The following is a 12,698-nucleotide window of genomic DNA, read 5'->3' as shown; positions in this document are numbered from 1 at the left end:
GGGCTCAGTCCGGGGACCCTCATCCTCCACTCAACCTCCACACCCCACCCCTCAACCCTGTCCCACCCCCCCCCAAGATTCAATATTCCCACGTGCTGTACTTGCAGCTACTGATAACAAACCACTTGAATGTTCTTCTTTAACCTCAAACATTTGAACAATTGCAATAAATGGTGTGGTGCATTGATTGGGTTGTATTTGTGAATGTGTCGATGATGTGGAAGGACAGCCTGATTACAATGGCTGTGTCCATTAATTAAAGATGGCCAATTTCTGAACACAATAGCAAAGTAAATAACAGTTGGTTTCATCAATAACAGGAAAATAATTCTATTTATCGTGAACAAAATAATTCTATCATAAATGACAGGGAACTGAAAAGGGATGACTAATCTACAACATTGTGACTCAAACTATTCCTCTTCCAAAACCGAAATACACACAAACACATTCACAAACAGAACCGACACAAGTCGGACCAATTGATAGAATTACTGGGATGGAAAACCACAGATAGGGAAAACAAAACACACAAAGTGGAGAGTTAACTGGAGGAAGTGGGAGGATTCGAAGGAGAAATTGTTAAGGGTGAGGACCAGTTTGGCCAAATGAATGAGAGTGTCGGTGGAAGGGTACTGTTGGGGACGTCGGGAGAGGAAAAAATGGAGGGCTTGGAGGCCCTGGTCATGGCGGATGGAGGTGTAGAGGGATTGGATATCCATGGTGAAGATGAGGCGTTGGGGGCTGGGGAAATGGAAGTCTTGGAGGAGGTGGAGGGCGTGGGTGGTGTCTCGAACGTATGTGGGGAGTTCCTGGACTAGGGGGGATAGGACAGTGTTGAGGTAGGTAGAGATGAGTTCACTGGGGCAGGAGCATGCTGAGACAATGGGTCGGCCAGGGTGGTCAGGCTTGTGGATCTTGGGAAGGAGGTAGAACCGGGCAGTGCAGGGTTCCCGGAGTATGAGGTTGGAAGCTGTGGGTGGGAGATCTCCTGAGGTGATGAGGTTCTGTATGGTCTGGGAGATGATGGTTTGGTGATGGGGGGTGGGGTCATGGTCAAGGGGGCGGTAGGAAGAGGTGTCCTCGAGTTGGCGTTTGGCTTCAGCGATGTAGAGGTCAGTGCACCAGACTACCACTGCGCCCCCTTTATCTGCTGGCTTGATGGTGAGGTCAGGATTGGAGCAGAGGGAGTGGAGGGCTGCACGTTGTGAGGGTGAGAGGTTGGAGTGGGGGAGGGGGGTCGACAGGTTGAGGTGGTTAATGTCCCGGCGGCAGTTGGAAATGAAGAGATCGAGGGCAGGTAATAGGCCAGCGCGGGGTGTCCAGGTGGATGGGAGTGTGTTGGAGGCGAGTGAAGGGGTCCTCGGAGGGTGGTCCCTTCCCACCCCTTTCCGCCTTCTGCAAAGACCGTTCCCTCCGTGACTACCTGGTCAGGTCCACGCCCCCCTACGACCCACCCTCCCATCCTGGCACTTTCCCCTGCCACCGCAGGAACTGTAAAACCTGTGCCCACACCTCCTCCCTCACCTCCATCCAAGGCCCTAAAGGAGCTTTCCACATCCATCAAAGTTTTACCTGCACATCCACCAATATCATTTATTGTGTCCGTTGCTCCCGATGCGGTCTCCTCTACATTGGGGAGACTGGGCGCCTCCTAGCAGAGCGCTTTAGGGAACATCTCCGGGACACCCGCACCAATCAACCACACCGCCCCATGGCCCAACATTTCAACTCCCCCTCCCACTCTGCCGAGGACATGGAGGTCCTGGGCCTCCTTCACCGCCGCTCCCTCACCACCAGACGCCTGGAGGAAGAACGCCTCATCTACCGCCTCGGAACACTTCAACCCCAGGGCATTCCTCATTTCGCACTCCCCCCACCTTACCCCAGCTCCAGCCTTCCAGCTCAGCACTGTCCCCATGACTTGTCCTACCTGCCCATCTCCCTTCCCACCTATCCACTCCACCCTCCTCCCTGACCTATCACCTTCATCCCCACCTCTGTCCACCTATTGCCATCTTAGCTATCTTCTCCCCAGCCCCATCCCCCCCTCCCATTTATCTCTCCACCCCCCAGAGGCTCCCTGCCTCATTCTTGATGGAGGGCTCCTGCTCCTCGGATGCCTTTCCCATATCCCTCTAAACCTTTTAAATGGTGCAACTGTTCCTGCATCTCCTGCTTCCTCAGGTAGTTGATTCCATATACAAAACCATCCTCTGTGTGAAAAAGTCCCCACCCCATTTAAAACGTCCTTCCCTCGCTGTAAAGATCATGCCCCTCAGTTGGAACTCGGTAACTCCCTGACAGCGGTAAATGATCATTCCGGGGTTTAAAGGGACACTGCTTCCAAAGCTCAGCGATCTGCATTATTCAGTTGTTAAGCAAACAGTAAATTACAATTTCTTACAGACAGGCTGTAAGTGTAACAATACAGAATGTAAAATGTTTGTTCAGTTGAAGGTACAATACCACCTACACACAGCTGGGGACAATATTGAGCCACAGGGTGTCCCAGCGTCACACTAGGCAGCCACAGCTGATCTTAACCTGATTTCTTCAAATCATTAAAAGTGCCAGCACAGACTAACAAAGCATCTGCTAAAAAATAAGAGGGCCTACAGCCAGAAAAATGCACATCAGTGTGTGTGGGACTGTACCCCCGTGAGGGTCAGTGTGTGTGGGACTGTACCCCAGTGAGGGTCAGTGTGTGTGTGGGACTGTGCCCCAGTGAGGGTCAGTGTGTGTGTGGGACTGTACCCCAGTGAGGGTCAGTGTGTGGGGGACTGTACCCCAGTGAGGCTCAGTGTGTGTGTGGGACTGTACCCCAGTGAGGGTCAGTGTGTGTGTGGGACTGTGCCCCAGTGAGGGTCAGTGTGTGGGGGACTGTGCCCCAGTGAGGGTCAGTGTGTGTGTGGGACTGTGCCCCAGTGAGGCTCAGTGTGTGTGTGGGACTGTACCCCAGTGAGGGTCAGTGTGTGGGGGACTGTACCCCAGTGAGGGTCAGTGTGTGTGGGACTGTACCCCAGTGAGGCTCAGTGTGTGTGTGGGACTGTACCCCCGTGAGGGTCAGTGTGTGTGTGGGACTGTGCCCCAGTGAGGGTCAGTGTGTGTGTGGGACTGTACCCCAGTGAGGGTCAGTGTGTGTGTGGGACTGTACCCCCGTGAGGGTCAGTGTGTGTGTGGGACTGTACCCCCGTGAGGGTCAGTGTGTGTGTGGGACTGTACCCCCGTGAGGGTCAGTGTGTGTGTGGGACTGTACCCCAGTGAGGGTCAGTGTGTGTGTGGGACTGTACCCCCGTGAGGGTCAGTGTGTGTGTGGGACTGTACCCCCGTGAGGGTCAGTGTGTGGGGGACTGTACCCCAGTGAGGGTCAGTGTGTGTGTGGGACTGTACCCCAGTGAGGGTCAGTGTGTGTGTGGGACTGTACCCCAGTGAGGGTCAGTGTGTGGGGGACTGTGCCCCAGTGAGGGTCAGTGTGTGTGTGGGACTGTACCCCAGTGAGGGTCAGTGTGTGGGGGACTGTATCCCAGTGAGGGTCAGTGTGTGTGTGTGGGACTGTACCCTAGTGTGGGTCAGTGTGTGTGTGGGACTGTACCCCAGTGAGGGTCTGTGTGTGTGGGACTGTACCCCAGTGAGGGTCAGTCTGTGTGTGTGGGACGGTACCCTAGTGAGGGTCAGTGTGTGTGGGACTGTACCCCAGTGAGGGTCAGTGTGTGTGTGGGACTGTACCCCAGTGAGTGTCACTGTGTCTGGGACTGTAGCCCAGTGAGGGTCAGTGTGTGTGTGGGACTGTACCCCAGTGAGGGTCAGTGTGTGTGGGACTGTACCCCAGTGAGGGTCAGTGTGTGTGTGGGACTGTACCCCAGTGAGGGTCAGTGTGTGTGTGTGTGTGGGAGACTTTACCCCAGTGAGGGTCAGTGTGTGTGACGGACTGTACCCCAGTGAGGGTCAGTGTGTGGGGGACTGTACCCCAGTGAGGGGCACTGAGTGTGTGGGACTGTACCCCAGTGAGGGTCAGTGTGTGTGTGGGACTGTACCCCAGTGAGGGTCAGTGTGTGTAGGACTGTACCCCAGTGAGGGTCAGTGTGTGTGGGACTGTACCCCAGTGAGGGTCAGTGTGTGTGTGGGACTGTACCCCCGTGAGGGTCAGTGTGTGTGTGGGACTGTACCCCAGTGAGGGTCAGTGTGTGTGTGAGACTGTACCCCAGTGAGGGTCAGTGTGTGGGGGACTGTACCCCAGTGAGGGTCAGTGTGTGTGTGGGACTGTACCCCAGTGAGAGGCAGTGTGTGTGGGATTGTACCCCAGTGAGGGTCAGTGTGTGGGGGACTGTACCCCAGTGAGGGTCAGTGTGTGTGGGGGACTGTACCCCAGTGAGGGTCAGTGTGTGTGTGGGACTGTACCCCAGTGAGGCTCAGTGTGTGGGGGACTGTACCCCAGTGAGGGTCAGTGTGTGTGGGACTGTACCCCAGTGAGGGTCAGTGTGTGTGTGGGACTGTACCCCAGTGAGGCTCAGTGTGTGAGGGACTGTACCCCAGTGAAGGTCAGTGTGTGTGGGACTGTACCCCAGTGAGGGTCAGTGTGTGTGTGGGACTGTACCCCAGTGAGGGTCAGTGTGTGTGGGGGACTGTACCCCAGTGAGGGTCAGTGTGTGTGGGACTGTACCCCAGTGAGGGTCAGTGTGTGGGGGACTGTGCCCCAGTGAGGGTCAGTGTGTGTGTGGGACTGTACCCCAGTGAGGGTCAGTGTGTGGGGGACTGTACCCCAGTGAGGGTCAGTGTGTGGGGGACTGTACCCCAGTGAGGCTCAGTGTGTGAGGGACTGTACCCCAGTGAGGGTCAGTGTGTGGGGGAGTTTGAGGGTGTGAGTGCGTGAGAGATGATTTAAAGCCCGTCGCCATGGCGATGTGCTGTGTTTGTCATTTGAATCAATGTCTTTGTTCTGTTTTTCCTGGATTTTGGACTGACTCATGTTTTTCTGAACGTGCTGAAAGGAAATCGTCATGGCGATGACCTCGAAGAAGAACATTGTACCAGTGGCTGATAATTTCACTTGGCCTGATCCAGACTCCCTGCCTGAGGATATGAGGGCTATTCTCAAGTTCAACAGCATCATGTGAGCCCAGATCCTGATCTTTGTGTTCCCTCTATCCCGGGCCCCCGTTCCCTCTATCCCGGGCCCCCGTTCCCTCTATCCCGGGCCCCTGTTCCCTCTATCCCGGGCCCCCGTTCCCTCTATCACGGGCCCCCGTTCCCTCTATTCCAGGCCCCCGTTCCCTCTATCCCAGGCCCCTGTTCCCTCTATCCCGGACCCCCGTTCCCGCTATCCCAGGCCCCTGTTCCCTCTATCCCAGGCCCTCGTTCCCTCTATCCCGGGCCCCCGATCCCTATATCCCGGGCACTTCGTTCCCTCTATCCCGGGCACTTCGTTTCCTCTATCCCGGGCCCCTGTTCCCTCTATCCCAGGCCCCCGTTCCCTCTATCCTGGGCACTTCGTTCCCTCTATCCTGGGTCCCTGTTCCCTCTATCCCAGGCCCCCGTTCCCCCTATCCCGGGCCTCCGTTCCCTCTATCCAGGGCCCCTGGTCCCTCTATCCCAGGCCCCCGTTCCCTCTGTCCCGGGCCCCTGTTCCCTCTCTGCCGGGCCCCTGTTCCCTCTATCCCAGGCCCCGGTTCCCTCTATCCCAGGCCCCCATTCCCTATTTCCCGGGCCCTGTGTTCCCTCTATCCCGGGCCCTGTGTTCCCTCTATCCCGGGCCCTATGTTCCCTCTATCCCAGTCCCCGTTCCCTCTATCCCGGGCCCTGTGTTCCCTCTATCCCAGGCCCCCGTTCCCTCTATCCCGGGCCCTGTTTTCCCTTTATCCCGGGCCCTGTGTTCCCTCTATCCCGGTCCCCGTTCCCTCTATCCCGGGCCCTGTGTTCCCTCTATCCCAGGCCTCCGTTCCCTCTATCCCGGTCCCTGTTCCCTCTATCCCGAGCCATGTATTTCCTCTATCCCGGGCCCTTTATTCCCTCTATCCAGGTCCCCACTCCCTCTATCCTGGGACCTGTTCCCTCTATCCCGGGACCCCGTTCCCGCTATCCCAGGCCCCTGTTCCCTCTATCCCAGGCCCCCGTTCCCTCTATCCCGGGCCCCCGTTCCCTCTATCCCGGGCCCCCGATCCCTCTATCCAGGGCCCCCATTCCCTCTATCCCGGGCACTTCGTTCCCTCTATCCCGGGCACTTCGTTCCCTCTATCCCGGGCCCCTGTTCCCTCTATCCCAGGCCCCTGTTCACTCTATCCCGGGCCCCCAATCCCTCTATCCCGGGCCCCTGATCCCTCTATCCAGGGCCCCCATTCCCTCTATCCCGGGCACTTCGTTCCCTCTATCCCGGGTCCCTGTTCCCTCTATCCCAGGCCCCCGTTCCCCCTATCCCGGGCCTCCGTTCCCTCTATCCCGGGCCCCCGTTCCCTCTATCCCAGGCCCCCGTTCCCTCTATCCCAGGCCCCCGTTCCCTATTTCCCGGGCCCTGTGTTCCCTCTATCCCGGGCCCTGTGTTCCCTTTATCCCGGGCCCTATGTTCCCTCTATCCCAGTCCCCGTTCCCTCTATCCCGGGCCCTGTGTTCCCTCTATCCCAGGCCCCCGTTCCCTCTGTCCCGGGCCCTGTGTTCCCTTTATCCCAGGCCCTGTGTTCCCTCTATCCCGGGCCCTGTGTTCCCTCTATCCCAGGCCCCCGTTCCCTCTATCCCGGTCCCTGTTCCCTCTATCCCGAGCCATGTACTTCCTCTATCCCGGGCCCTTTGTTCCCTCTATCCCGGTCCCTGTTTCCACTATCCCGTGCCCTGTGTTCCCTCTATCCCGTGCCCTGTGTTCCCTCTATCCCGTGCCCCCGTTCCCTCTATCCAGGTCCCCACTCCCTCTATCCTGGGACCCGTTCCCTCTATCCCAGTCCCCGTTCGCTCTATCCCGGTCCCCGTTCCCTCTATCCCGGACCCCTGTTCCCTCTATCCCGGGCCCCCGTTCCCTCTATCCCGGGCCCCCGTTCCCTCTATCACAGGCCCCCGTTCCCTCTATACTGTGCCCCTGTTCCTTCTATCCCGGTCCCCGTTCCCTCTATCCCGCGCCCTGTGTTCCCTCTGTCCCGGTCCCCCGTTCCCTCTATCCTGGGACCCGTTCCCTCTATCCCGGTCCCTGTTTCCTCTATCCTGGGCCCTGTGTTCCCTCTATCCCGTGCCCCCGTTCCCTCTATCCTGATCCCCATTCCCTCTATCCAGGTCCCCGTTCCCTCTATCCCAGGCCCCTGTTTCCTCTATCCCAGGTCCCCGTTCCCTCTACCCCGGGCCCTGTGTTCCCTCTATCCCAGTCCCCGTTCCCTCAATCCCAGGCCCCCGTTCCCTCTATCCCGGTGCCCATTACTCTATCCCGGCCCTGTGTTCCCTCTATCCCAGTCCCCGTTCCCTCCATCCCAGTCCCTGTTCCCTCTATCCCGTGCCATTTGTTCCCTCTATCCCAGGCCCCCGTTCCCTCTGTCCCGGGCCCCTGTTCCCTCTCTGCCGGGCCCCTGTTCCCTCTATCCCAGGCCCCGGTTCCCTCTATCCCAGGCCCCCATTCCCTATTTCCCGGGCCCTGTGTTCCCTCTATCCCGGGCCCTGTGTTCCCTCTATCCCGGGCCCTATGTTCCCTCTATCCCAGTCCCCGTTCCCTCTATCCCGGGCCCTGTGTTCCCTCTATCCCAGGCCCCCGTTCCCTCTATCCCGGGCCCTGTTTTCCCTTTATCCCGGGCCCTGTGTTCCCTCTATCCCGGTCCCCGTTCCCTCTATCCCGGGCCCTGTGTTCCCTCTATCCCAGGCCTCCGTTCCCTCTATCCCGGTCCCTGTTCCCTCTATCCCGAGCCATGTATTTCCTCTATCCCGGGCCCTTTATTCCCTCTATCCAGGTCCCCACTCCCTCTATCCTGGGACCTGTTCCCTCTATCCCGGGACCCCGTTCCCGCTATCCCAGGCCCCTGTTCCCTCTATCCCAGGCCCCCGTTCCCTCTATCCCGGGCCCCCGTTCCCTCTATCCCGGGCCCCCGATCCCTCTATCCCGGGCCCCCGATCCCTCTATCCAGGGCCCCCATTCCCTCTATCCCGGGCACTTCGTTCCCTCTATCCCGGGCACTTCGTTCCCTCTATCCCGGGCCCCTGTTCCCTCTATCCCAGGCCCCTGTTCACTCTATCCCGGGCCCCCAATCCCTCTATCCCGGGCCCCTGATCCCTCTATCCAGGGCCCCCATTCCCTCTATCCCGGGCACTTCGTTCCCTCTATCCCGGGTCCCTGTTCCCTCTATCCCAGGCCCCCGTTCCCCCTATCCCGGGCCTCCGTTCCCTCTATCCCGGGCCCCCGTTCCCTCTATCCCAGGCCCCCGTTCCCTCTATCCCAGGCCCCCGTTCCCTATTTCCCGGGCCCTGTGTTCCCTCTATCCCGGGCCCTGTGTTCCCTTTATCCCGGGCCCTATGTTCCCTCTATCCCAGTCCCCGTTCCCTCTATCCCGGGCCCTGTGTTCCCTCTATCCCAGGCCCCCGTTCCCTCTGTCCCGGGCCCTGTGTTCCCTTTATCCTAGGCCCTGTGTTCCCTCTATCCCGGGCCCTGTGTTCCCTCTATCACAGGCCCCCGTTCCCTCTATCCCGGTCCCTGTTCCCTCTATCCCGAGCCATGTACTTCCTCTATCCCGGGCCCTTTGTTCCCTCTATCCCGGTCCCTGTTTCCACTATCCCGTGCCCTGTGTTCCCTCTATCCCGTGCCCTGTGTTCCCTCTATCCCGTGCCCCCGTTCCCTCTATCCAGGTCCCCACTCCCTCTATCCTGGGACCCGTTCCCTCTATCCCAGTCCCCGTTCGCTCTATCCCGGTCCCCGTTCCCTCTATCCCGGACCCCTGTTCCCTCTATCCCGGCCCCCGTTCCCTCTATCCCGGGCCCCCGTTCCCTCTATCACAGGCCCCCATTCCATCTATACTGTGCCCCTGTTCCTTCTATCCCGGTCCCCGTTCCCTCTATCCCGCGCCCTGTGTTCCCTCTGTCCCGGTCCCCCGTTCCCTCTATCCTGGGACCCGTTCCCTCTATCCCGGTCCCTGTTTCCTCTATCCTGGGCCCTGTGTTCCCTCTATCCCGTGCCCCCGTTCCCTCTATCCTGATCCCCATTCCCTCTATCCAGGTCCCCGTTCCCTCTATCCCAGGCCCCTGTTTCCTCTATCCCAGGTCCCCGTTCCCTCTACCCCGGGCCCTGTGTTCCCTCTATCCCAGTCCCTGTTCCCTCAATCCCAGGCCCCCGTTCCCTCTATCCCGGTGCCCATTACTCTATCCCGGCCCTGTGTTCCCTCTATCCCAGTCCCTGTTCCCTCTATCCCAATCCCCGTTCCCTCCATCCCAGTCCCTGTTCCCTCTATCCCGTGCCATTTGTTCCCTCTGTCCCGGTCCCCGTTCCCTCTATCCTGGGACCCATTCACTCTATCCCAGTCCCCGTTCCCTCTATCCCGGTCCCTGTTTCCTCTATCCGTGGCCCCCATTCCCTCTATCCCGGGCCATGTATTCCCTCTATCCCAGTCCCTGTTTCCTCTATCCCAGGCTCCTGTTCCCTCTATCCCGGTCCCCGTTCCCTCTATCCCAGTCCCCCGTTCCCTCTATCCCAGTCCCCCGTTCCCTCTATCTCAGGCCCCCGTTCCCTCTATCCCAGGCCCCTGTTCCCTCTATCCCAGGCCCCTGTTCCCTCTATCCCGGGCCCCCGTTCCCTCTATCCAGGGACCCCGTTCCCTCTATCCCAGGCCCCCCTTCCCTCTATCCCGGGCCCCCGTTCCCTCAATATCAGGCCCCCATTCCCTCTATCCCGTGCCCCCGTTCCCTCTATCCCAGTCCCCCGTTCCTCTATCTCAGGCCCCCATTCCCTCTATCCCAGTCCCCGTTCCCTCTATCCCGGGCCCTGTGTTCCCTCTATCCCAGGCCCCCGTTCCCTCTGTCCCGGGCCCTGTGTTCCCTTTATCCCAGGCCCTGTGTTCCCTCTATCCCGGGCCCTGTGTTCCCTCTATCCCAGGCCCCCGTTCCCTCTATCCCGGTCCCTGTTCCCTCTATCCCGAGCCATGTACTTCCTCTATCCCGGGCCCTTTGTTCCCTCTATCCCGGTCCCTGTTTCCACTATCCCGTGCCCTGTGTTCCCTCTATCCCGTGCCCTGTGTTCCCTCTATCCCGTGCCCCCGTTCCCTCTATCCAGGTCCCCACTCCCTCTATCCTGGGACCCGTTCCCTCTATCCCAGTCCCCGTTCGCTCTATCCCGGTCCCCGTTCCCTCTATCCCGGACCCCTGTTCCCTCTATCCCGGGCCCCCGTTCCTTCTATCCCGGGCCCCCGTTCCCTCTATCACATGCCCCCGTTCCCTCTATACTGTGCCCCTGTTCCTTCTATCCCGGTCCCCGTTCCCTCTATCCCGCGCCCTGTGTTCCCTCTGTCCCGGTCCCCCGTTCCCTCTATCCTGGGACCCGTTCCCTCTATCCCGGTCCCTGTTTCCTCTATCCTGGGCCCTGTGTTCCCTCTATCCCGTGCCCCCGTTCCCTCTATCCTGATCCCCATTCCCTCTATCCAGGTCCCCGTTCCCTCTATCCCAGGCCCCTGTTTCCTCTATCCCAGGTCCCCGTTCCCTCTACCCCGGGCCCTGTGTTCCCTCTATCCCAGTCCCCGTTCCCTCAATCCCAGGCCCCCGTTCCCTCTATCCCGGTGCCCATTACTCTATCCCGGCCCTGTGTTCCCTCTATCCCAGTCCCCGTTCCCTCCATCCCAGTCCCTGTTCCCTCTATCCCGTGCCATTTGTTCCCTCTATCCCAGGCCCCCGTTCCCTCTGTCCCGGGCCCCTGTTCCCTCTCTGCCGGGCCCCTGTTCCCTCTATCCCAGGCCCCGGTTCCCTCTATCCCAGGCCCCCATTCCCTATTTCCCGGGCCCTGTGTTCCCTCTATCCCGGGCCCTGTGTTCCCTCTATCCCGGGCCCTATGTTCCCTCTATCCCAGTCCCCGTTCCCTCTATCCCGGGCCCTGTGTTCCCTCTATCCCAGGCCCCCGTTCCCTCTATCCCGGGCCCTGTTTTCCCTTTATCCCGGGCCCTGTGTTCCCTCTATCCCGGTCCCCGTTCCCTCTATCCCGGGCCCTGTGTTCCCTCTATCCCAGGCCTCCGTTCCCTCTATCCCGGTCCCTGTTCCCTCTATCCCGAGCCATGTATTTCCTCTATCCCGGGCCCTTTATTCCCTCTATCCAGGTCCCCACTCCCTCTATCCTGGGACCTGTTCCCTCTATCCCGGGACCCCGTTCCCGCTATCCCAGGCCCCTGTTCCCTCTATCCCAGGCCCCCGTTCCCTCTATCCCGGGCCCCCGTTCCCTCTATCCCGGGCCCCCGATCCCTCTATCCCGGGCCCCCGATCCCTCTATCCAGGGCCCCCATTCCCTCTATCCCGGGCACTTCGTTCCCTCTATCCCGGGCACTTCGTTCCCTCTATCCCGGGCCCCTGTTCCCTCTATCCCAGGCCCCTGTTCACTCTATCCCGGGCCCCCAATCCCTCTATCCCGGGCCCCTGATCCCTCTATCCAGGGCCCCCATTCCCTCTATCCCGGGCACTTCGTTCCCTCTATCCCGGGTCCCTGTTCCCTCTATCCCAGGCCCCCGTTCCCCCTATCCCGGGCCTCCGTTCCCTCTATCCCGGGCCCCCGTTCCCTCTATCCCAGGCCCCCGTTCCCTCTATCCCAGGCCCCCGTTCCCTATTTCCCGGGCCCTGTGTTCCCTCTATCCCGGGCCCTGTGTTCCCTTTATCCCGGGCCCTATGTTCCCTCTATCCCAGTCCCCGTTCCCTCTATCCCGGGCCCTGTGTTCCCTCTATCCCAGGCCCCCGTTCCCTCTGTCCCGGGCCCTGTGTTCCCTTTATCCTAGGCCCTGTGTTCCCTCTATCCCGGGCCCTGTGTTCCCTCTATCACAGGCCCCCGTTCCCTCTATCCCGGTCCCTGTTCCCTCTATCCCGAGCCATGTACTTCCTCTATCCCGGGCCCTTTGTTCTCTCTATCCCGGTCCCTGTTTCCACTATCCCGTGCCCTGTGTTCCCTCTATCCCGTGCCCTGTGTTCCCTCTATCCCGTGCCCCCGTTCCCTCTATCCAGGTCCCCACTCCCTCTATCCCGGGCCCCTGTTCCCTCTATTCCAGGCCCCTGTTCCCTCTATCCAGGTCCCCCGTTCCCTCTATCCCGGGCCCATGTTCCCTCTATCCCGGACCCCTGTTCCCTCTATCCCGGCCCCCGTTCCCTCTATTCCGGGCCCCCGTTCCCTCTATCACAGGCCCCCATTCCCTCTATACTATGCCCCTGTTCCTTCTATCCCGGTCCCCGTTCCCTCTATCCCGCGCCCTGTGTTCCCTCTGTCCCGGTCCCCCGTTCCCTCTATCCTGGGACCCGTTCCCTCTATCCCGGTCCCTGTTTCCTCTATCCTGGGCCCTGTGTTCCCTCTATCCCGTGCCCCCGTTCCCTCTATCCTGATCCCCATTCCCTCTATCCAGGTCCCCGTTCCCTCTATCCCAGGCCCCTGTTTCCTCTATCCCAGGTCCCCGTTCCCTCTACCCCGGGCCCTGTGTTCCCTCTATCCCAGTCCCCGTTCCCTCAATCCCAGGCCCCCGTTCCCTCTATCCCGGTGCCCATTACTCTATCCCGGCCCTGTGTTCCCT

General features: G+C 60.2%; 1 protein-coding gene across 2 annotated transcripts in view; it reads left to right on the top strand.

The window, feature by feature from the left end:
* sarm1 (sterile alpha and TIR motif containing 1) overlaps nt 1–12,698 on the top strand; it is a 49,042-nt gene that overhangs the window by 29,513 nt on the left and 6,831 nt on the right. For both annotated transcript variants that reach the window (XR_015752314.1, XM_087977161.1), the window contains exon 8: nt 4,992–5,113. Coding sequence is in view for 1 of the 2 variants with exons in the window: in XM_087977161.1 (XP_087833287.1) it covers nt 4,992–5,113 (122 nt within the window). In the remaining variant the exon portion in view is untranslated. The remainder of the gene's footprint in view (nt 1–4,991; nt 5,114–12,698) is intronic.

This window comes from Chiloscyllium plagiosum, unplaced genomic scaffold (assembly GCF_037043375.1).
Source record: "Chiloscyllium plagiosum isolate Xiang-an unplaced genomic scaffold, Cpla_swu_hap1 HiC_scaffold_31, whole genome shotgun sequence".
NCBI lineage: Eukaryota > Metazoa > Chordata > Chondrichthyes > Orectolobiformes > Hemiscylliidae > Chiloscyllium > Chiloscyllium plagiosum.
Note: the sequence above shows the minus strand (reverse complement) of the source record. Positions and strands in the feature narration are given on the sequence as shown.